This window comes from Phasianus colchicus, chromosome 5 (assembly GCF_987193195.1).
Source record: "Phasianus colchicus chromosome 5, bPhaCol1.hap1.1, whole genome shotgun sequence".
NCBI classification, from domain to species: Eukaryota; Metazoa; Chordata; class Aves; order Galliformes; family Phasianidae; genus Phasianus; species Phasianus colchicus.
The window spans coordinates 27,940,650-27,965,019 of NC_143440.1; the positions used below are offsets into that span (position 1 = coordinate 27,940,650).

General features: G+C 42.6%; 1 protein-coding gene across 8 annotated transcripts in view; it reads right to left on the reverse strand.

Annotated features, from left to right (window-relative positions):
- RGS6 (regulator of G protein signaling 6) overlaps positions 1 to 20,373 on the reverse strand; it is a 236,549-nt gene extending 216,176 nt beyond the window's left edge. Inside the window, exons 1-2 of one of the 8 annotated variants that reach the window (XM_090141088.1) lie at positions 17,682 to 17,746; positions 8,010 to 8,114 (exon numbers count right to left, since the gene is read on the reverse strand). In XM_090141088.1, coding sequence (XP_089997214.1) covers positions 8,010 to 8,114; positions 17,682 to 17,744 — 168 coding nt within the window. In that variant the 5' untranslated portion in view covers positions 17,745 to 17,746. Of the gene's footprint in view, positions 1 to 8,009; positions 8,115 to 17,681; positions 17,749 to 18,354; positions 18,674 to 18,891; positions 19,332 to 20,238 lie in introns of those variants that run through there. The other 7 variants (XM_090141090.1, XM_090141087.1, XM_090141092.1 and 4 more) reach the window with 7 other exon arrangements.
- Between the last annotated feature and the right edge of the window lie 3,997 nt (positions 20,374 to 24,370).

Sequence of the window (24,370 nt, forward strand, 5' to 3'; positions counted from 1 at the left end):
AAACAAAAAGAAAAAGATGCTGGAAAGAGGGAGAAGAGAACTTTTTCCAGAAATGCAAGGCTCTGAATACACACTACAGCTAGAACAGCATAATCTTACCCTCTAGCTGAACCTTCCCTTTTTATCTGTGTTCTAAAATTGCACTGGTTGCTTTGCTAAAAATACACTTTGAAGTTGTCATAGCTTTTGGTCCTGGCTCGTCTTTTTTCTGCCTCTGAGAATAGCTAAAGTAATAGATCACAGTAATTAGACTCTGACAGATGCAAGAGAGTATGTTTCAGTAACAAAGAGGAACAGAGAAAGAAAGCTAAATAAACAAATTTAAACAAAACAACAAACGTAAAATATGGAGAGAAATACAAGGAATTTAAAAATGGCTACAGACTTATCACCAAAATCTCTAATTATAAGGCAAGCACAGTACATTTGAGCTAAGGCTACCTTTTCTAAGAACAGAAGGACAGAGTCATGTGGGTAAAATTCAAACAAATTATTTTGTCCAAGCACGAATAGAATGGAGAGATTTCTAAAGCATATGGGATGTATCATAGAATCATTTGAGTTGGAAGGGACCCTTAAAGGCTGTCTAGCCCAACTCCCCAGCAATGAACAGGGACACCCACAGCCAGGTCAGGGTGCTCAGAGCCCCTCCAGTCTGACCTTGAGTGTCTCCAGGGATGGGGCATCCACCACCTCTCTGGGCAACCTGTGCCAGTACCTCACCACCCTTACTGTAAAAATCTTCTTCCTTACGCTCCCTTCTTTTGATTTGAAACCATTTCCCCTTGTCCTGTCACAACAAATCCTACTGAAGAGTCTGACCCCTTCTTTCTTATAGTTCTCCTTTAGATACTTAAAGGTCTCCCTGGAACATTCTCTTCTCCAGGCTGAACAGCCCCAGCTCTCTCAGCTTGCCTTCTTAGAGGAAGTGTTTCATCCCCTAATCCCCCTGGATCATTTTTGTGGCCCTCCGCTGGATGCATTCTAACAGGTCCACATCTCTCCTTTCTGAGGATTCCATTCTGAGTGTAGTATTCCAGATGAGACCTCACAAGTGCAGAGTAGAGGGGCAGGATCACTTCCCTTGATCTGCTAGCCACACTTCTTTTGATGCAGCCCACAATACGGTTGGCTTTCTGGAATGTGAGGGTTCATTGCTGGCTCTTGTCTGACTCGTCATCCACCAGTGTGCCCAAGTCCTGTTCAGTCCTATCCTTACATCCTCCAGTTGTAAGGAAGGAAGGGGCGAGGAAGGTTGCCACAACGCAGGCACAAGACCTTGTAATTGGCTTTGTTAAACCTCAGGAAGTTCTCTTGGGCCCAATGCTCAAGCCTGTCCAGGTCTCTCTGGATGGAATCCAGTCTCTCAGGTGTATCAACTGCACCACACAGCTCAGCTTGCTGAGGACGCACTCAATCCCACCACTGTCAACATCATTGATACAGATGTTAAAGAGCACTAGTCCCAGTACAGACCACAGATACTTGCCACTGATCTCCATCCAGACATTAAGCCATTGACCACAACTATCTGGGTACATTCGAGCAACCAGTTCCTCCATCAAGAGTGGCTTGGCGACTACGTCAGCCAATTCCCTCAGGACTCTGGGATGCATCTCATTGGGAACCACAGACTTATGGATGTTATATATCCTCTATCAGGCTAACCAATATAGCCAGGTTATAAAGGTTACCTGCTCATCCTCATTATTTCAAAGGCATGTAAGTGTATATATGTAGGCATGAGTTTGTGAAAAGACAAACAAGCAAATAATTAGAGGGCCTACTCACCACATGTCATACATTTTCATATTTTGAACTTTGCAGACTACCTGCTCCATTGGATAGTCAATCTCAGATAAGTTTCAGACAAACCACAAAGTGCCCACAAACTCTTCCTGTAGGAGAATCACCTCCACCTGACTACAAGCACATTTCTGCACTTAGATGACCATTTTATTTGAGTGTAGATAGTGATGAACATTAGCTTCTGAAGTCCTTCAGACTCCAGCTTCTCATGACTTTGCACTGATGCTTTAGATAATTCATCATTTATACACACTCAACAGATGCAAAAATCAGACTCCCCAGTCCCCAGCTCTACCCACCCCAAGATACATCTGACAGCCACAGTCAAGGTCAGTGGCACTAGCACTGTTCAAGGGCACCTACATGTCACACTTCAGCAGTACAGATTATTATTGCATGAATAAAACATTTGCAGGTGTCTTAGTTCTCATTCAAGGTAAACTGAGGAAGGTACAACCAAAGTCAGAATGACTTCCCGGCTCACTGCATGCCATTCTCTACTTTTGCAAGGAAAAGTCACAAAGTCCATCCGAAAATATACTGATATCTATCCTAAAAACAAATAGCTTCCTTGGCCACATTATTCCATATGGTGGCTGCAGCAGAACTCTGCATTACTTAGAATTAGGAACCACTCTCTAATTCCCTGGTTGATTTTATTCATCATAAATTTATTAAAAACTGCACTGTGCCTGTACTGTCCTCAACTTAGTTAAGTCTTCTCCCTGCTTGATATCCCTCCCATGGAGCACTCTTGCAGAGTAATTATGTCGCCTATCTCACTCAGTTTTGCTCAGCTAACTACACTGCTTCTTCCCAGCCCATTCTCTATAGCCATGTCACATTCTCTGAAGACATAAAAGATGATGGGTTTCTATTCATCTCACTGATACACACTCATATTCATTCCTAGTTTAGTTATTCTTTTAATATGGAAACGGGATAGAGATTAGGAAATACGAGCAAATCTGTTGTGAGCAAAATTGATTAAAATGTCATAAACTAATATCTAACATCAGCACAGAGAAATTGTTATGTAAAATATAAGAGTGCATGTCTGCAGTACTATCAACTCAAGCATTTCTATCACAATTTTATTATTTTTGTGTTAAAGAATCAGTTATAAAACAGAAGTAATTAAGTGAGAATCTCAGATTTCACATATAAAAAAAAAATCAAGCTGAAAGTCCTGAAAATATAACTCAAGAAACAAACAAAAAGAATGCCAGAAGTATCCAGCAGTTTAAATGCCTTTTAGTCATTTATGTTTTAGGCTACTTCCTAGGCAAAAGGTTGTTTCTCCAATATCTGATGTAAACAGAAGTTCTGCTCTGAAAAAAGTATATAAATATTTACAAATAATGAATCCAGTGGCATTTCATGAATCCAGTGGCAAGTCTCTCACTAGAACACCATGAAATCTTGAAGGACTCAGGAAACTCAAAAAAGAAAACCCAAAAAAAGATAGACTGCTTTCATTTAGTAATGCATTAAAGTTACGTGTGTGGATACCATCTCATTTTCCACACACAGCAGCTTTTTCCTCCTTTGCTGCTAAGTCATCACTTGCACTAACCTCTTATCGTTTTCTCTGCTCCCAATTGTTTGGATAGTATTCTGTTAAGATTGACTTCACATGATATTTAATGGAATTTAAAAGCAAATAGCAGTCTCGGTCTAACTAGATCCCAATCCTATTTTTTAATGTAAAATACAAATTTTAACAAAAGCTTCTTCCTTTCACCTTTCAGATTTTTGGTCCATATATCCCTTGCTCGCGTATCTCTCTTTGCCTTGACTTCTGTCTTCATAAGTGCCCCTGCTTCCTTTTCCCTCCCCGTTATCACCTTGGACCCATTCTTACAGCAGCACTTCAGATATTTGCTACATCTGAAATGTGGGGAGCTGCCTAAAGAAAAGCTGCTCATGAAAGGTTGCTTTCTTTTTTACACGATATTTAGTCAGATCTTACACGAGCATATATAAAGAGGATAAGGCTGGCAAATATTGATGGTAGCACACAACCCAGATTTTCTTCTGAAAGCATCTTGTGGCAGCTGCAAGTTTATATTACATTTACTTAGAACAGTAATTGCCTTTGGAAATTAGATTTTTCTGCTTGTTTAAAAGATTGATGATGAGAAACAATAAAATTCAGAAGTTAACTCACTGACTGCTGACCAGATGGGTATGGCAAAATTTAGCAGCAGAGATGGAAATGTACCATCAAATAATCTAGGTCATTTCTTTGATTACAGACTTTGAAATCCTGAAGAGCCTACGTGATCAGAGTGTCTCTAAATGACTCCAACAACAACATTTATGAACTCTTCCCCACTTCATTTTTAGTATTTTCATCCTTCTTGCCCACAGGCACTTCTAAATAAATCTTCCTTATTGTTATTTTCAGTTCCTATTTAGTCAGGCCCTAGGTATTTTGACTTTTCTTTCCCTGATTTCAGCAACACAACAGGGTTTCCATTATCTTTTCTCCAAGATGATTTGATCTACCAAGGTTTTTTTTTGTTTTGTTTGTTTGTTTTTGTTTTTTTTAATAGTTCACTGTTAGAGTAACCTAATTAGGTCTAATGCCAAAAGATGTCCATGAGCAGTTTTCTTTCTGATGCAGTCAGTATGTGAACTTTCAGGTCCTGAAGTATTGGAACAATGAGCAAAAGAGCCCCTGGGACAAGAATGAACCTTGCTTGCAGGCAAGAACAGGAATCAAGGGAAGGAGGGCCAAATGTCAAGGGATAGTGACATGTGTTTAAAACAAATTGGCATCTTCTGTTACTGTTTACTTGGAGTGCGTCTTACTGGTTTCTCACTGCATCTTTTTCTTCTGTGCTGCAGCACCCATATCATGCTTACAGGACAGGATGTCACTCATTTCTGCAGCAGCCCTTGTGCATCATGAAGGCTACCTGCTCCCTTGGAAAGAATATTAATGCACTTCAAAGTCTTTCTAAGTTTTGCCTACCAGCCTCTAGTAGTAACTCCAAACAACACCAGCACTACTTCCAGATGTGACCAGACCAAAGAAAACACAGCTCTGACATTTTAACTCACAGAGCAGTATTTAACTGGTAACGCACACTTACTTTCACTGGATATTAATGTGCCACAGGAGAAGATAAAAGACAGCAGACCCCACAGTACAATAGCGCTACCCGTAACACCCCATAGGCAGCCTGGGGCTCAGGGCTATGTACTGAGACATACAGAAAGATGAGAGAGAGCTCAAATCATAAGACCAGGATACATCTTAGTTAATTATAAATGTCTACACATGACATACCCACCCATCAGCTAGGTGTCAGGTATCCATTAAAATCAGTGGGGGCCTACTCAATACTATCACACTGGTTAGAGTACAAACCATCTTAACAAGCAGAGGGTGAGGCAAATCATACCCCAAATGCTACTTGCAGTAACGAGTGCACCTGCATTATGCAATTTACTCACAGATGTCTTCCAGAACAGCAGGGCAACATGGAGCATTTTGGATTCAAAAATAACACGCCTCAAGTTTTCATAAATATCAGCCCCCAAAAGGTTAACCCTGAAGGTAGAGGAAAATAAGACATGTTTCATTGAGACCATCTGCTCTAGCAATCAAAGTAGTTAGAGTCAGTTTGCTTGCAGAAGTCCACAGAGAATATTACAAACAAATTGGATTCAAAACAAATTAGTTTATTTTGTTCTGCATGGCCAAAATTCATCTCACTTAGCTTTATGTATCTAAGTAAAGAGAACAGTCAGTTCTAGGCTTTTCTCCATAAACAAAACAGATTTTGCTCCAAAGGGACCCTCACTATCATATAAGGTCTGATTTGTCCTTTAGATACAAATACCTCTCACCAGTGATTATAAACAAAGGCAGGATACCCTGAACACCCTGGTGGCTTTTGACTTTCAAACAGACCTAATTGAAACTCAGTAAAGAAAGCATGAACTGAGTTTGTATACAAAGAGCTTCTCTCTTCTGTCTACCTTACACCCCCTAAAGAACTGCAAGAATGACAGCTATGGCAAACAATGAAACAATTGACAGCAGAAATTACTGTGGCTCTGTTATTGAAGACCCTTATTTCTTCCTCCTCATGGGTATCAAAAATAAATTGCACCTCAGATTTCCTAATACAAGCAGGAAATCTTTTTTCCTTTTTTGTATGACTCAACTAACACCAAGACTGAACTGCATGGTATGCAGATAGACTATGTTCTGCATTTCAGAGTCCAGTGTAGTGTTTTTCTCACTCATTACTTGCAATCAAGTCATCTGAAAGGAAATTAGAGATGAAGAGCTAAACAGTCATTTGCAGAGAGGAGAGAGAGAGAGAGACAAAAGAATGAAGTCTTGGCCCAGATTTTGCATATGGTCTCTCAACACGAGAAACATATAATTGATGCATAACACATCACTAATAACCAACAATAAATTAAGCTTAGAAAGCCAACAACCAATAGAAATTAACTTTGTCCAAAACCAATAAAAACAAACAAAAACAAAAACCTTACAGATGTACATTTGCCTAACATAGAATACCATACTATTGAACAATGTGTGAGGCATGGTATCCTAAAAGATTGCAATGTATTTTGACATGACTTTATTATGAAGGGCTGATAATAGTATCACCTGAGGAACACCAGCATGCAGAGATGAATCAGATGGAATGAGCACGCTCCCCTCCATTAGTACCACAGAACTCACAAGACTTATTCTACAGTGACAATAATGAAACAGTAGTAGGCAAAGAAATGAAAAAATCCTTAAGCAGGAATGCTGTGAGATGAAAAGAAAGTGAGACATATTCAAATAAAAATAAATTTCATTTCCAAGAATATGTAAGCATATTCTCTGCAGAAGGACAGCTTTAACGCCCTAATTGTAGATCATGCAACCAGAAAGTTCCTTCCTATCCCAGATCTGCCTCCATCTGCTGGTGTTGGACCTCTTAGTAAACAGGTTCTAGAAGACAATCTGACTAACCAGCTACTGCTGCTTCCAAATTAGCAGTCAAAGTGTGTTCATAACACATTCAAAACAAACAAGCCTACACATTACCCAGAAAATTTTCCCATGTTAACAATTCCAGATTCCAAACCAAATATGCAGCAACCAAACCAAAGTCGTGGTTATCAAAAAGTAACACTTCAAACAACTTATGCTCTGTATGAAAAAAACTATTTTCTCAGAGTATGAAAGTCATCAAGATTGCAGTCAAGCAGAAATCAGTATAATGCACATCCAACACATTTTAGTTATCTACAACTATTTTCCAAGATGTAGAAATGAGTGAAAAAAATATTTTTTATCCAGGATTGTATTACATAAGCTAAAACTGTAGCTCCCAAGTTGCCAGAATGGTAACTTATTTGAGCCATGCAAGAGACATTTTATTTTTGTCAGAACTACACAGCACTTTCTTTCACATGATTCATACGAAATATTTTGCTGGCTAAATAAAAAATATTTATAAGATTTCATCAAATTACACAGCCCAAATATCATAGACAATATATAAGCCTACCCCAGAGGCAAACAATATCTTAGCAAATAGGTTGCTCTCCTTCAGCTTTAATACTACCTCCGGAGTAATTCAGAATAAGACATTCCATCATAGAGAAAAAAGTGTTTTTGACATCACGCACTGGTGTTATTTTACTTTTGCCCGAGCCACTAGCATTTCTCTTTTAATTTAAGCAACGCAACAGGAAGTAATAACACCTACCTGCAGAGAATCAAACTATAAATTATGTAACAAAAACCCCACAAAATGAAAAAAACCAGAAAAATCTGTGAGAAGATTGTTGCATGCCAGATATTTCATATGTACTACAGTAAAAAGCTGGGAAGGTACATAGAATCACTTCAACTACATTCAGTAAACTTGGACAATAACCGAATAAAATCGCATCACAACTCTTCACAAGGAATGATACCTTCCAAATTACAAAATTATAAATACTCTATCAAGTATTTCAAATGAACCAGTATAAACACTTCCACTGAACAGAACAATACTATCAAGCCTTCAAATGCTATAGTTTCAAACTATAAAAATCCTGAAAAATTATCATGGATGTGTACCCAAGCAGACAGGAATCTATTACTGACTTCAGAAAGGGCAAGGATCCCTCCACAAGTCACAGGCCAGCAAGGAGCAGGCTTTTGTAAGCAGCTCCACTCTTACCTTCCTGTAGACAATCATGTTTGGGGAGCTCTCCTCAGGGTCTGCAGCTTCCACACTGCTGGGGTCAGCGGGCGCTTGAGCCATGTTTGCCTCTTGTCGCTGGGCCTGTAGGGACAGGAGAAGTCAGTGGGCTGCTGTAGCTGAAATGCTGAGTCACAGCCTGAACCAGTGATTGAGTACCTGGAGGGAAGGCAGGGCCAACCCAGGGGAGCTCAGCTGCATGCAATGCACCTGAGTGACTCGAAGGGGTGGAGCCAGGATCCTTCCTTTCCTAGACCTCATTTGAGGTTTGGCTGTGGAGGCAAGGGTATCTTTCTGGTGATCCCTGCCTACTGGAGGCCTTCCAAAGATAAGCAGTTTTTCTTCAGGCTGCTGCACTTGGGCTTGTTTTCATTTGCTGTAGCCTAGGATTGTGCCACCCTGCTACTATTGCTATACTTTCCATCATGCTGTAGCATTACAGCTGCAGGAAACATGGAGAGGACAGGCAACAGCCTCCTTAACAGATGGACAAGGACAATACAGGGAGAAATGTTCTGAACAATAGGCTGGGGCAAGGTGGGGCTGTGAGGGCTGAGCAGAGTGCCCCTGAAGGAAGATTAGTAGAACAGCAACAATACCATCCCTCAGGCCTCCGCATGCCAGGGTAAGGGCAGAGGGGAGATTGCTCTTCTCTCCTCATCATACAGTGAGCAAATAGCAGCAAGAAGCAGATCAGCCATCAATTGTAACACACCCTAGCTTCACTCAACTGTGCTCTAAACATATGAGGAAAGTGATGCCTCATCTCCTTCAGATCATGCCAAACTCCAGTCAAAAACATTAGGTTTTTTTAAAAAGTAAGATCATGGTGCAGGGAGGACCCTGAATTCTACATCAAAAGCTATTTTTAAAAATTTTCTCCCACTAGCAGGTTTGACAGGTTACACCTTAGAGGTGTTGTGGAGGAGTTGCATGATGGCCCTCACCGGCCCAAAAGGTAGCATTCACCAGCAGTCACCAGCACTACAGCTGCTCCACAAGCACAACTGCTTTAACACTAAAAGCACCGTTGCCAACGCTTCATTAAAATTTGAGACCAAAATATGCTGAAATGATGTAAATGGATATACGGTCTACAGATTAAGTACTATAAGAACCGTTCACCACCAGAACACATCCATCATGTGAGATTTACCTTTTCACAGTCCCACAGACAACAAAATGCCCCAGCACCTCATACACATAATAGCATACTACTATAGCATACTGTGATACAGCCCCAAACCATTCCACTTGTCAGTTATCAGCTCCCACATGCAGGTCAAGTCCAGAACTGGACAAGTTCAGACCAAACCCCAGCTCTGCCTCATTTCAACAGTGAAAAGGCTAATGTGGTAGCACTGCATCCTGCGCTAGAAAGGAAAGCACTCTCTCCATGAAGATGATGCAACAGATATCAAGTACAAATAACCTATGTTAATTCAGATACCTTTATTTCTTTCATTAAGTATGTACATACACAAATGAAATGGGCAGAAATTCATATATACATGCACATACCAATTTAAATTCAATAATCCAGTTTCTAACTTCAATCAAACTATATATAATCACATTTCAAACCTGCTCAGGCCACTTTAGAGGTTATTTTAAAGTTAATTGATATCCTTTAAATATTACATTAAAGTTTTTCTAAATCATACTTAACTCCCATTCCATTCTTTCTAGAAGCACAAGCATTTCACTGTTGTGCCAGACCATGAGCTAAAAAGGAAATGGAATAAACCTCTAAGCATAATGACTAGATTAAAAAATTAATAATAGTAATAATAAATAGCACACTGAAGGGTAAAGCATTTTAAAACTATAGCACTTTGAATGATTTACACTATTGTGCTTTTTCACAGTGCTTCTTAGTTTTGATTTCAAGGCGCGAAACAAGTGGGATCCATGTATCATCAGTCAATTTAACAAAGCAGAAGCACAGCAGAGATTTTATGCAACTTCCCAAAGGCAATGACAAGCTGAAGCAGAATTGAGAGCATACATCACATCACCCAAGTTTCAGCTTCCTCTGCAGTAAGGAGTGAAGATGATCTTCATATACATTATGTCTGAGAGTATACACATAAAAAAGAAACAACTGGAATTAACTTTTAACTGAGTAATACCCTTTAAAGAATAATTTTACAGTTCCTAGTCAAAAAGCCCTTTGCAGCATTATTTAGCTGTGCTTCATTCTTTGCACTATTCATTCTGAATGTCCACACTTACAAACCATGGTGCTGCTGTTAGACTGTCAGTTGACTTCATCTTTTTCGGTACTTCAGTATTTCCCACCACAGCACATCTACTGCAATGCCATGCAACAAAAAAAATCTCACAGAACACACAGCAGTGGCTGTCACACTGTTCACAGTGACATCAAGGGAACCACTAACTACCTTTGAATACCTACAAAAAGTATTCAACACAAATGAACCTGTAGTCAGAAGACAAATTTGGGAATGATCCTCCCACCACACCAACCATCTCCTGTTGGCCTTTACACAGCTCAGTTCTTACTCTAACCAGAGATAAAGTTGAGTGAAAGCATCTCAAAAATGACAAGGTGTCCCTCCTTGGTTGCCAAGTCCAACTCAGTAGCAACTATGTTATTGCAGAAGATCTCCACTCACTTTATGCAGAAAGATAGAGAGGCAGATTTCGTGTGAGCTTTACACACAAGAAAACACCAACTGATTACTTCTGATTTGTAATGAATAATCCAAATAAGCCTGGAGAACATTTAGACATGCACATTTCTTTAGGATTGTTACCTTACTATGAAAATTAATGCTACTTAGGAAATTAGTTTAAAACCAGTCTTACTTATGTGTACTTGGCAGAAGTAAAACCCATCACTCATACTGTTTTGGTGGTTTGACTATTTTTCCTGTCTATATCCCTATCTATATGTTTTTAAAAAGCAGTACTGAAGATACAATGACTATGAGAACTGCAAAGAGCTTTGAGCTATTCTCCTCTAGGCTGCCCATCCACATCAAGCCAACACAGGTGATGACTCCACTGAGAATATCTCCAGCCACCTGATGGCCTCAGAGCAGCCTGCCAGTGCTTTCATTACAGCCCCAGGAGGGCACACACCATCATCCAAACAACATCAAGTCTGGCAGCACTAGACAGTTTGCTCAAGGGAGTACCTATGGACTCCAGAAGACAGAAAGAACAAAATACTCACTCAGTCTTAATGATGATCCCAGTGAGAGCGGGTGTTTCTCCCCTGCCCCCTCTTCCTCTCAGGCAGAATTTTAAAATATTTTTTGGCCCACGGCAGTGCAAAACTGTAAAATGCTTTGCTGATAAGGGCTACCACACAGTAACAAAATATTAAAAAACAAAAACCCTAATTACAGCATGAAAGAGTTACGTGACTAATTTTTCAAGGGATACCATTGTAATCTACTTTTCACACCACATTTTCCTCACTGCCAGTCTAACATAATCCAGATAGAGAAATAGGTTAAAAAAAAAAAAAAGGAAGTCTCTTCCTTCTGAGCCTAAGTAAATGTTTGCAGTGCATCAACAAAAAGAGAATCCAGCTCCTTCTTACACAGACATTTATGTTATGCAGGGCTGAAAAGGGTGAAAACAGACATTTATTAAAAAAAGAAAACCGCACTGGCGCAGTCTCCACATCCTTGCCAGTTATTACCTGAAGAGCACTGTCAGCATCTCACTCCTACAGGCAGTTTACCACACTACTGGCAGCTAACATATATCAGCGCACATCCATACAAACCAGCAAATTAAAGCCAAATCCATGTCTTCAAAGAAAAAAAAAATATATATGTATATATATGTATATATGAACCTAACAATCCATGAAGTCCAACTCTTATATTAAAAAGACGCAATTCTCCCATGGCTATTTTCCTGACAATAGCCACGTTTGCTGTAATCCGGAGTCTGCAGCAAAAGCAAAAGCAATAACTTGAAAACCAATTGTGCTAACAGATCTCTGTAACACACAAGGAGCAAAGCAGTAGCCTGTAACTGTGTGGATAAGATGGCCTATGAACCTTAAACTAAAACTTCCTAAATAAATAAATGCTGAGGCACAAATGGTAAAAAGAGAGTGTGTTTGGCTCTTGTTTATATTTTTTCTTTTATTTTCTACTATGACTCTATTTCCTGAGAAGCATAATCATACTGAACTAGAACTGAACCACAGCGAGTTTCATCTCCCTCTTGTTTGATCTGGCTTCTCCAACTGCCCACAAAATCAGAAGCTGTAAAGAGATGTGCCTGCTACATATCACAAAGGAATACATGGACTCCTTTAAAATAGTTTGGCTTATTTTTTTCCTCCCATAGCTCATTTCTTTAGAGTTTCTATACAAGAACAAAATTTCAAAGTTGCCAGACTCTGCATTTTAAGGCATAAATATTGCCAGATAGAAGCTTAGCAGTAAATTAAGAGCTTCCTATTCATTCTCTAAACTATCTTGACCAATGCAAACAAGGTGGCTGTAAGAAAACTCTGTCACAAGAACCCACGTGCATCACAGAAACTAACCCATCAAGGAGTCTTTATTGACTCTGGGTATTAGAGATAATTGAGACAGAAAGAGAAGAAATATAAAGTCAAAGAACTTACACAAGAACAACTATTTCTTGAATTTATCATCTGCATTTAACAAACCAATTCAGGGTCACATTTAGACTGATCTTGTGTTTTGATAAATTATTTGTGAACTTGATAGGCAAAACTGGAAGTTGCAAAACACAATATGCTCATATTTAATCTTGTAAAACAAAATCTACTGCGTGAATCCCCATGTAAACATCCACCAATACTGCTCAGTTGAAACGTAAATTGAGGCAACAGTAAGTAGAAATGACCTTCATGCTGTGCAATTAAAATATTTCAAGGACAGCTTATAATTGTCACGTAGTACTTATGTCACATCAAAAGAGGTTTGGAGCTTTAGCATACAACTAAAGAATAAAAATAATTTTGTATCATTAACATCCAGCTAATTTCATTCTAACAAGTGAAACACGTCTAAACTACATGGCCTTTCACGTGCCTGAGAAATTATTTAACTACACTCCATGCTTAACTGACAATTACCCAACAGAAAAAACATGTAGTTTGATCTATTCGATTTAAATATTGAAACATGTTACTGATGTGACAGGAGAGAGGAGACAGGAAAAAATAGCATGTTAACCTGCACTCAGTTAACTCATTAATATTAAAGTTAATATTTAAGAGTTACTACTAAAAACTCTCTAGAATTGCACCAGAAAGAAAGAAACCTATAAACACATTTTTCTCCTGGTTGTCTATCATTTCATTAAGCTAGAGATCAAGCACACCAAGCAAGATGTGCATACTAGGGGACAACACATATATGTATATATTAAAATGAATCCATCACTCTGATGATCCCCCAAACCCAAGTGGGCTGCGTAGTCTGCCTGCAACTCGTGTTGCTTAGAGCACTGAAGGAAGAGCAGAGATGAGAGTTGCAAAGGTAAACCTGTATGACTAGTGAAACAACTTTCCAAAAAGGAACCAATACAACTAACACAACAGACACTGCCACAGGTTGCCAGAGAAATAGTGGAAGCCCCATCCCTGGAGACACTCAAGGTCAGGCTTGACTAGGCCCTGAGCATCCTGATCTAGCTGTAGGTATCCTTGTTCACTGCAGAGGAATTGGGCTAGATGACCTTTAAGCGTCACTTCCAACTCAGAAGATTCTACGATGAAGTTGAACCAAAAAGAGCCAGGAAGACAGAAGGTGAGGTCAGGACTCTGCCATCCTCACCAGCACCTTTACTGGCATGGAATGTGAATTGCTGCTGCTGCACACTGCCCTGCAGATCATCTGCAGATCATCTCACCCAGCAGAGCAAGGCTCTGCGTGTTCCCCTCCCAAAACATGGACTGGGGATTCCTATGCAAGAAGCCACACCACAGAATCACAGTACATGCCAAGCAAAAGGGACACACAGGAATCAGTCCCAACTTGCACCGCCCAACATTCAAATCCTATGTCTGAAAGCACTGTCCAAATGCTCCTTAGACTCCTGCAGGCCCAGAACATGACTGCTGCCCTGGGAGCCTGGGCCTGACCAGAGCCAGTGGTGACAGACTGAAGGGCGTTGTGCCCTTCTGGGTGCCAGAGTTCTGCTACCCTGGGAGTCTGCCCCTGGTCCATGAAGTCCAGTTCTCAAAGAACACAAAAATCCCTTCAATGACTGTTTTGGACATCCATCTGTGGGTGAACGAGGTTACACTGAAAATAGTTTCCCAGTAGAAGATTATCCACAGACTTTCTGCCCCTCTTTGCAAGTGCCGAGTGCTGCAGTACCATGAACAATAGTCATTCTGTTGCTGTTTTTAAAAAACAAAGTATAAATGCTTCCAGCAACTGCACTTACCATTTGATTTTGGGTCCAAACAATTTCCTCTTTGTTTATGAGTAAGCAATTTGTTTGATACCAGGAACATTCCTAGATTCCAAAAGACCTCATTCCCCCCTGCATGATGCAGAGCTCAGGGAGCTGAGCTGAGGCACAGGGTTTCAGCATTTCTCCAGCTCTACATCATGCAGAAAGAAAGCTGGTACACACCTGACAGAGCAGGAAGGAAGGGCACTGATCCAGACTGCTCCCTTTCTCTTCCCTTTTATGGAAAATCAGATCCTGACAGAGACCAGGACTGCCAATTCCTAATGCTTTAACATCTCCTAAAGGTGCAGTCTCCTTCCACATATGTGACTACTTGTTTCCTGTAAAAAGCTTGCCACAAAACATCCTATGGGTATATTTATATTTCCATACAGTACTAGGGAGGGAGCAAACCCCCAGCTCCTGACCACCTGCACTGCTTACCTGCTGCCTTGTTCCCAGGCTTCCTTTTGGAGAGCCCCAAGACAGTATCTGGGCACAGAAGTGGGCATGGAGCTCTCTCCTATCACACCAGCTATTGTGCGTAGGACCCTACTTGAGGTTAAGTTCTTTACTTCTTACCCATCCCTCCAGCAGTTTCCAAATAAAATTCTGCAACTTCACTCACCCTGATACAACAATCCAAATTGCCTCATGCATAACCTTGTCCTGGTGGGCTGTAAAACTACCTCAAATTTTTTAAAAATTTACTGAAAAGAGAAAAATAACAACACACGATACGATCATGTCTCCAGGTCACAGAGATACCGCCTGGTGGCCAGAAAAAGCTCCCCAGGCAAAGGCGTGCATTGCAGGCACTCCAAACCACTTGGTCTCCCACATACCGACAGGTTGCACTTTTAAACTCAGCCCACTGCATAGCATAACACAAGCAGCTATTTTCTGTATATACTCCTCACCAATCACTTGCTCTTCTCAGTTATGCATGTCCTTCAATAGAAGGACAACATGTTCAAGGTGTCACATTAGCCACAGATGGCTTGTCCTGTTTACCTGTCAGAAAATCACCCTGTTTCTTGATAAACCACAGGAGATTATTCTCCCCAGGCAGCCTTGCCCCATTTGGATTCCACATATTTCTAAATCTGTAGATTTTTCTAGGTATTTAGAATGCTGAAAATATTGTCTACAACTGGATATAACATCCAGAGACAGGAGCCAATATAAATTAACTTTCTCAGCATCTGCCACTGACTAGGTCACACATTTCCTGACACCTAATTAGATCCGTACATGCTAAATACACACTACCTGTTTCCAAGTCTGTCCACCCAAACTGCACTAGAAGTATTGCTGACTTGAAAGGAAGACACTTCCCATTTTCAGAGCTTTCTTTTATTTGATAAATAGATACACAAGAAGAGCCAGACGACCAAAGGAAAAAGTATAATGTGGATGGGTGGTAGTGAATACTGACACATGAATTGCTTGTTAACAAGGCAAACTCTTCCCTTTATGAAATCAATTGTTAAAATTGGCACCTATGTACTAAGTTTCTGATTTAATGGATCAGGAAGAAATTGGCTACAGTATAGCCGTCTTCCTTCCAAAGTATTCAGAACAAAATGCAGTACCCACCTATCATCACTTCACCATCCAATAAAACACTGCTGTGAGCACAAGGGCTCTTGGAAAGGCTCTGAGCCAACTTGCTGTTACCAAGGATAGCTGCAGAGAATGTAACAGCAAATATATGCTGAATACTTAACTGAAATAAGTGTCAGCAGTATATGAATTTAGAAATGCAAAGAGATAGGTGTAGTCCAACTTTGAACTTCATCTGAATTGGTGATCCCAAACAACTGCAGTATTTATACAGTCTGTGAGGAGCAACTGCAAAGGAAAGAGCTGAAGCTGTGTTTTATTATTTTGCAACAATGCCAACATTTTTGCTAAAATCATCCCCTGAGGAAAACGAGGTGACTAACTATACCAGTAATACACCCTTCTCCGAATGGAATTCCTTTTTGAAAAAACAATTTCCTTAGATCATTTAAGGCATGCAAAGAACCTTGTCCATCAACTATACTGTCTCAAAGCACCTTCTACTTCACACATCACAGAAAAAAAAGTATTGCAAATGCAGTAAGCTACTTCTTGGAAGAGAGAGGGATGGACTGCATTTTCTAGTTTACGCTGTATCTAATAAGTTGAAAACAGCAGATTAAATTTATTTAAAAAGAAAACAATGACAAGTGCAACCTAATGGGTGCTGACCTGAAAACCAAACACTAAAAAAAAACCTTAGGCTCCAGAACTTGGGTGCACAGTTCAGAATCCCTCCACATAAACACCCTGTGCCAAATGGAGTTTGCTAAAATTAAACTCCCTTCAAGTAGTCTAATATAAGTTGATGTAACAACCAATTCATCCCTGCATTGATCAGTGACTGTACAATCTCATTTAAAACACCCCAAAGTGTTGAGAGTTCTTGCTGGCTGTTCATTCTCAAGAGGATTGAAAATTGCAGTTCCCTGCAATCACATAAAATGGGAAATCTGCTACCCAAAATTATAGGTGCTCTTGAAGATGTGGTACCATGCAACAGCTCCGGTTGCATTCCATGTACTTGAAGGACATTATGCAATATATTATGATTTCACTGCCCAGCTGTTTATCTCAGCAACTTACAGCCTTTACAGATGCAAATTAAGTCCAAATCATTTCAGTAATTGCAATGTAAAAGGCATCTGAGGCACTCCTGAATTAGCCAGCTCCAGCTCACACGCCCACACAGTTCAGCATAGCCTACAAATCCCATTGCAGCACTTTGCCTACCCTGAACTCCACAGTGCCATAACTGGACTACTGTAAATAGCAATATATGCTATGTGCATTATAAATACTAATATGCTTTACTGTACTGCTGTTACACTACAATGCTCCTGTGAAGACAGCTCCTTTAATGAGCCAATAAGCATCTACACTGGACTGCAGTTACACTAGTGAAGGGATGATCTATAACCAGTTGCTTATCTGTGGCAGAAACAAGTACTATTTTCATTTACAAAATGATAAACTAAATCACAATGTAATTAAGTGACTTCCCCACATTCATATAACAGCAGACAGAGCTATAAATTGAACACAGAAACCCTAGCTTTCCAGCCATTAGTTTTCATTTGCTCAGCACACAACCCCCACAGAACAGTAGGTCTGTATTAATCAATCCAAGTGGATTTAACTACCCTGCGAATCTCTCACCACCAATGCCAGTTGCTGTAAATACAGTGGATGACAGAACACTCCTTTCCACTGGGATGGCATTTGCAACTCTGTTTAGGATTCCTGGCAGAAAAAAAAAATAAAAAAAAAGTACTAATTTCTCTTCACTGCCAAGCTGCTTCATGGTCCAAGCAAGAAGCCCGTGTACAACAACAACACATTCACTATGCAGAAAGTTAAGAGATTAAGGATAAACGCAGAGACCTGCAGACTAAGTGTCAGAGATTTAGGAACATAGTAACTTAGTTCAGAATGTAAATGCAAACGTTTAACTCTTTGTAAGTGCTCAAAGATGCAAAGAGCAAATTTTGTAGCTTGAGGAAGTCAGATCTGTGACTCAACAGGAACGGAGCGCCTGATCTGTCCAGGATCTTCTGCAACCCCCAGAATGGGTCCACCAGCAGCAGCAGGCACCTCAGCACTTCTGAAACACACCCAGCCAGTACAGCTCTTCCCCAGTCAGCTTTTTTCTAACGTGCAGACAGCAGCAAGCATTCAGGGTTCAAAATACTACTGCATCTTCAGCAGCAGCACAGAGACCTGATACCCTAGCTCACATCTTATTTGACAGCAGCTCGAAGACTAACGCAAAGAAACACCTTTCCAAATAAGCATAATAATCCCACAGTACCCGAGCTTTCTTTATACTTACAGCAGTGTGGTATTAATTCTCATACTAAGGCAATGATGAACAGCCAGAGAAAAATCCCATGAGGAACCAGGAGCGTGTCAGTTCCGAGAGCTAGATGGATTGTTTGTCCTCCGAAGCACCCCGGAGCTGCTCGGTGACGTGGACCTGTCTGCACACACAATCTGCCCTCTACAGCGCCGAGGTGTGTTTGCAGAAATGCCACTTCAGCGTCAGGCAGCGAGCACGCAGAGCGCTGTAACTGCTCGGAAGGGCAGAAGTGCTCTCCTGTGGCGCCGGGCATAGGAGGGGCAATTCGCCCTCCTCCTAACACCGCTTCACAACTGCAGGGGTTGATTGAGAAATCAAAGATATTTCAAGCTAGAGCCTTTGAGATCACCATCCCTCATTCTTGAAAAGCCGGAGGCTCACAGTGCTACAGGAGAGCAAAGCCTCCCAGCAACAGCCCTGCATTCCATTAGGAAGCACAAGCCACGGCACATGCAGGAGTTCCTCCACAGACTAACAAGCAGCATTAAGGCGCTGCAGCTATTTGCTCACCCTATTACTCCATGCACAACATCTTCTTTTCTTCCCCTGCCGTCCGCTGGTTTACTGCAGTCTGCTGGGACAGGGCTGCCCTCTCCTCCTTGCTTTCAGCTGCTCACAGGGACAGACCCTGGTACTCCTGGCTTCATGAATGTTAACCAAAGCAGTTATCCCAGGAACAAGCAGTGCTCAGCTCTCCAGCGTTATACCCGGGGGCTCCCCCAGCACAGTGCACCGGGCACCAGAATACCTCAACACCACTTAGCAAGGAGGCAATCACTGCCTGAAAAGGACACACCTCTTGCTCTCGTCTCGTCTTGTTTCGGCTAAAACAGGTGTTCCTGCACTCCCTGCATCATCAGCACCACCAGAAAGAAATGAAGGCGGGCAGCACCAACCACCTCATACAGATTCTTGCTGTGCTTCTCCTTACAAGGGCTGGGCAGTAGGAGGAAGCCAGAAAACTTGGTCAAAGAGATTGAACAATAATCCCTAAACATCTATTGCTGATAAACCTCAGTGTGAGATGTGCAGTCAGTACACGTTCCTCCTACACTTGTTTCTGATCTCCAATACAGTTTAAAATGTGAAAAGTAAATAGTGGCTATTCAGAAACCACACTTGAAGGAAAGGAACAGGAACATTTGCCATTAAGCATTCTATTAGTCAGATTGTTGGAAAAAGGAGCAACTCATCTAAAAATAAGTCAATATTGCCTGCATCTAAGCAGTTTCTTCAGCTTCTTACACACATATGTGAACAGCAAGTGCTATTATACTGCGCTCGTACCCCACGCCCCCGGGTCCACAACCACAAACCAACGTCTGACCTCTATTTAAGTACATTTACAAGGCAGCAGAGTGAAAGTACTCGCAATCAGCTGCGAGTAAGTACCACCAATGGCGCGCCTCCGTACGCTCCAATACCAGGGAAGTACCACGCGGACGTGGGACGCTTCCCTAGAACTGGAGCTTGTGAATATGCCCTGCTGCTGTAGGAAAACTGCATTTCCCTCAGGGAACACCCGAAGCTTACTGCTGGCCCTACAGCCTATGCCTCCGCGCTCGCACTGCGCGGCTGAGCGGCGATGCCCGTAGTGCCGCGGGGACCAAGGCTCCGAGCGCTCCGCCACACGACCCGCCGCAGCGCCGCTGGGAACGAAGCGCTGCTGCCCGAAAGCGGCACTTCCCAAGTTCCCCACGGGGCACAGGCACCCCTCCCAAGCCTTGCCCTGCCCTACTCGCCGCACGGCCCCGTCCTTTCCAGCGGGACGCCCGGCAGCACGGCAGAACCGCGGCACCGCAGCCCGCCCGGAGACGTCCTCAGCCCACCTGCCCCGGCCCTCCGCCGCCCCATTACCGTGGCAACCGCGCCGCCCTTCCGCCCCTCGCGCTTCCTCAGGGGCGGCGGCGAGCCGGGGCCATGGCGCAGCCTCCTCGGTGGGCTCTTCCTCCGCGCCTCTTCTCTGATGCCCCTTCTCCTCCGGCCGGCACAGCAGAGAGCGCCGGGCACACCGCGCCTGCCGCTCGCTCCCGCCGGGCGGGGCAGCGGGGGCGGACCCGACCCTGTGGTTGTTGCAGCGCCCGCTACGGGCGGGCCCGCCCGCTCCTCCCCGCCCCGCCCCGCCCCGCCCTGCCCTGCCCTGCCCTGCCCCGCGGAGCGCAGAGCCGGGCCTGGGTCTCCCTCCCCGGAGCGAGAGGGAAGTTCGGCCCCGGCGTCCTGAGGGGGCAGGCAGAGCCCGAGGGGAGTCGCGTTCCGCAGTCCCACTAAAGGCAAATCAATAACGGGTGGTCCCGATGCCGTGGGCTGGTTAAGGGCATCTCAAGGACCGTAAGAGAAAAAATCTGCACCTGGTCCAGCTGTGGCTGAGCCCTTGTTCTTAGAGTCCCACCTCCAGATGCCCAAAGCCTCAGTGAAGTTCGTCCGCTGGTGGGATGGAGAAAGGAGTGCTGCCTCGTACACCTTTAGCACGGTCTTTATACTTCACTATCAGCATCACTTATGTTTGGTTGTGTTTTCTTGCTGTTTCCATTGGGCACACTTCATGACCACACAGGTCTGATATTACATTTTGGCCGTCTTGCACTGTCACTCATGTTGTGCTGTGTGGTACAATTGGGTACAGCTCTCCTGCGCTCCTTGAACACTCACAATGCCCAGCAGCAGCCAGGGCTGCTGGCACCAGGGCCCTGCACACCTCCCACAGCCACAACAGCTTCAACAAAACTGCTCTGAAGCACACAGCTCTTGTAAGCAAACCTGTCCCATGGGCAGAAGCCATCAGTGTTGGCCGCAATGAATTTCTGTGCATTAACTAGATGTGCAAAGATGCTTGCATGCTTCCGATGGACATGCTCCACCAGTTTCTCCATTGGATAGGAATCTTGTTCCTTTCCTTTTCCTCTGGAAGGAGAGCTAAGCCCCCTTTGCTCAGAAGCAACCCCAGTGCCTGTGGTAACCCCAAGGACAGATGCTCGAGACGCTTCCCCTGCAGGTCCCTCCCCTCCATGTGCTGTCAGAAAGGCACAGCAGGGCATGGCTCACTAGCTCACTGACTCTTACAGGACATCACAGTGTGCTGGTTTGGCGTTATTAAAATAGGTTAACTCTGATAGGGCATTGTGAGGCACTGTTATTCACACTAAAAGCAGCTCAGCTAGTTATTCATTTACACTAATATTTATTCTGAAAAATGCCATCTTTTTTACCTTATCATAGAGACTGATTTAAATAAGCAAACCACACCTTTTATAAAGCTCTTGTACCTCCTGCTCAGACCTGTAGCAGCAGCAAACTCCCCGAGCACTCATGTTACCCCAGCAAGCACTCCTTACCCTCCTTGCTGCAGACCCTTCCACCCCAGCACTGCAGGAACAGGTTCCAATTCCTCGTGGCTGTGACACTGGATTTACCTCCACTTGTGCTTCCCAGCACTGTCCTGCTCACTGTTGTTCTTGCACTGTTCTGAGGCTGGGCAGATGCTTTCCTTCACAGGTTTGTTGGTCCAGTAACTAAGCCTTACCCTGTGGCACTTCCTCCAAAAGATAGTCATTAAGTGTTAATTATAAGAAAAAATGGAGTTGCTGGCTCAGGCCACAGAACTGGGGCTGTTTCCCATGGGCACAGAAGTGGAGTCAGTGCCACTCTCTGGCTGAGCATGTGAGGAAAGCAAAGAGGATTTTAGAGTTGCTTCAAGTAGGTTCTATTTTTCATAAAATGTTTAACAGTGACCCAGTTTTACTATGGCTTTCAGTGTCTTGGTTTTTCTTATCTCCTGTGTCTTAGCCTACATCATTAGAACAACAGAGCCATAGGCTTTACAGACACTACTGCAGCACTCTAAGGCCTTAGCTGGTGTGTTAATTCCTCTCTCCTATTTTGTTTCAGGCAGCTGCTATGGCACAGTTTCTTTGTAGTTTTAAGGAGGCTTTAACCTATCTTTTTTGTCACATACTGTGGATGTTTTTAAAGTGTTGGTTCAAAGCCCTTTGCTTATTTCATGGTACAGTGTAAGTACAAGACTGCAGCAGTAATTTTGAATTCTCAGCTTTTTTAGAGAAAGATCTTTTGCTTTGTAAATATTCAATTAACTTTATCAAATTGATGGCAACATTGACTAGAAGGTTTGAAGGTTTATGAGCAGCACAGCCCATGCTAGCATTCAGCAGGAGCAAGGTATGGGGTACTGCTAGTTTTGCCTACCTTGCTTCCCCTATCTGGAGTTTCAGGAAGAAAAAAGAATTCTGCATCTTTTCATCATAACCACTATCTTGTGGAGCAAGTGTTGCTTTCACTTTTTCACTTTCTTTCACTGTGCATTACATAAGGTGGGTATTCTCAGTCACCATTCCACAGTACCCTTCTGCAATTCTTAGCTGGTCTTTCCAGAAGAAGACTTTTAAAACTTCTGATCCTCTATGGCATGTGCTAAGTTCTGTATGGATTCAGCAGAAAAATGCAGCAATTACAAAAGTAGGTGATTTCAGCCATTCAGCTTCAAACAGATGAAGTCTGCAGAAAACTGGCACTTCCTTCCACCTCCATCACAGGGCTCTCTGGAAATTCCATCAGTGGAGAGTCAAGTATGGGGAGTCTTGCTCCACTGAGTCCTTTTGCATACCCTTCCCCAGAGGGGAAAGCCTGTGCAGGAGGTGCTGCCACGTCTGCCAGATGTCCACGAGTACAAATGCTTTCTCTCCAGGGGGAGCTCTCCCTCAGGATCTCTGCCCACAAGAGGTTGCTTTGATCCACGTTAACGTGTTTTGCAGAAATTGAACCTGTCAGGCTGAAGAAGGCAGGTAGTGTGTACTGGCAGTTTTCAAACCATGATTTAAACAGAGTAAGCCAAATGTGTACATCTAGATCTATAAGGATCACACAAGCTGAAGAACAAAAACAGAGCCTGTTCCTACCTCTGTGCAACAGCTGTCTTTGCAAACATGAAATCTGTGTCAGCTCTGATGCTTCTTAAGTTTTGGGTGATCCTTGACAAACTTCTTGGTGACCTGTCATCATTAGGAAAAATAAAATGGTGAACTTCAAGTGTGGGAGAACTTGTTCCTTGAATGTAGAGCAATCACAAAACCAAACATACTGAGAAGAAATGTATTATATAAAGTTAAAAACATCAGAATGCCATGAGTAGTGGCCCCCTTGCTCATTTTTATCAATAAAGAATACTGTGGAAAAGAAATAGAGTGCTTGCAAGTGCACCTGGGACAGTCTGAAAGACCTTGTTTGCTGGATGTTTCAAATAGAGTAGTGTAAGAAGCTTTGTCTCACGCTATCTGGGGCTGGTCTGGGGACTACAGTCCCAAAATGGACCAAGAGAAATGCAGCTAATCAGAAGGGAAACAATTCAGTTTCCTCAGTGCCCTAATTCTTGTTCAAGCAAAGCAGAGGCTTCCTTTTTGCTTCTGCCTTGGAAATCACAAATCTGAACAAATCAAAGCCCTGGCCAAGTGAGGAGATTAGCAGTCATCCTTCCTGCACTAATCGCACGTGTTTAGTGGGGATTTTAAGTTTTTCCATCTTCAATGACTATGACTCTGCTAAGATCTCTCCATCACTTCTTTCTAATCCCCAGGAGATCAGTTCCATGACAGCTGTCACTCTTTCTGAAGGAGATCATCATGTGCTCTGACTCCATCAACTTGATCAGAACTTGCCAAGATTTCCCAGGCCAGAGCCTCCACTTCTGCCATGTTAAGTGTCAACAAAGTGTTATGAAAGCTCGCTGCACTTAATGGCAGAAATGAGTGAATACCCATGGAATTCAGGCTTTCTCCAGATAGCCTGCTCCTATTGGACTGGAAAGGGTGCATAAGGGATACTTGTTTTGAGTAAATCACAGAATCCTTTGCTATTTTCTTCTGTATACTGCAGGAGTTTCCTGTGGATTCTTTCTGTTTGAAATAGGTTTTATCATGATTAATTACATAAGCTGTGATGGGAGCTGGTGTGCAGTGGGAACGAGGAGCCTAAAGTGTGG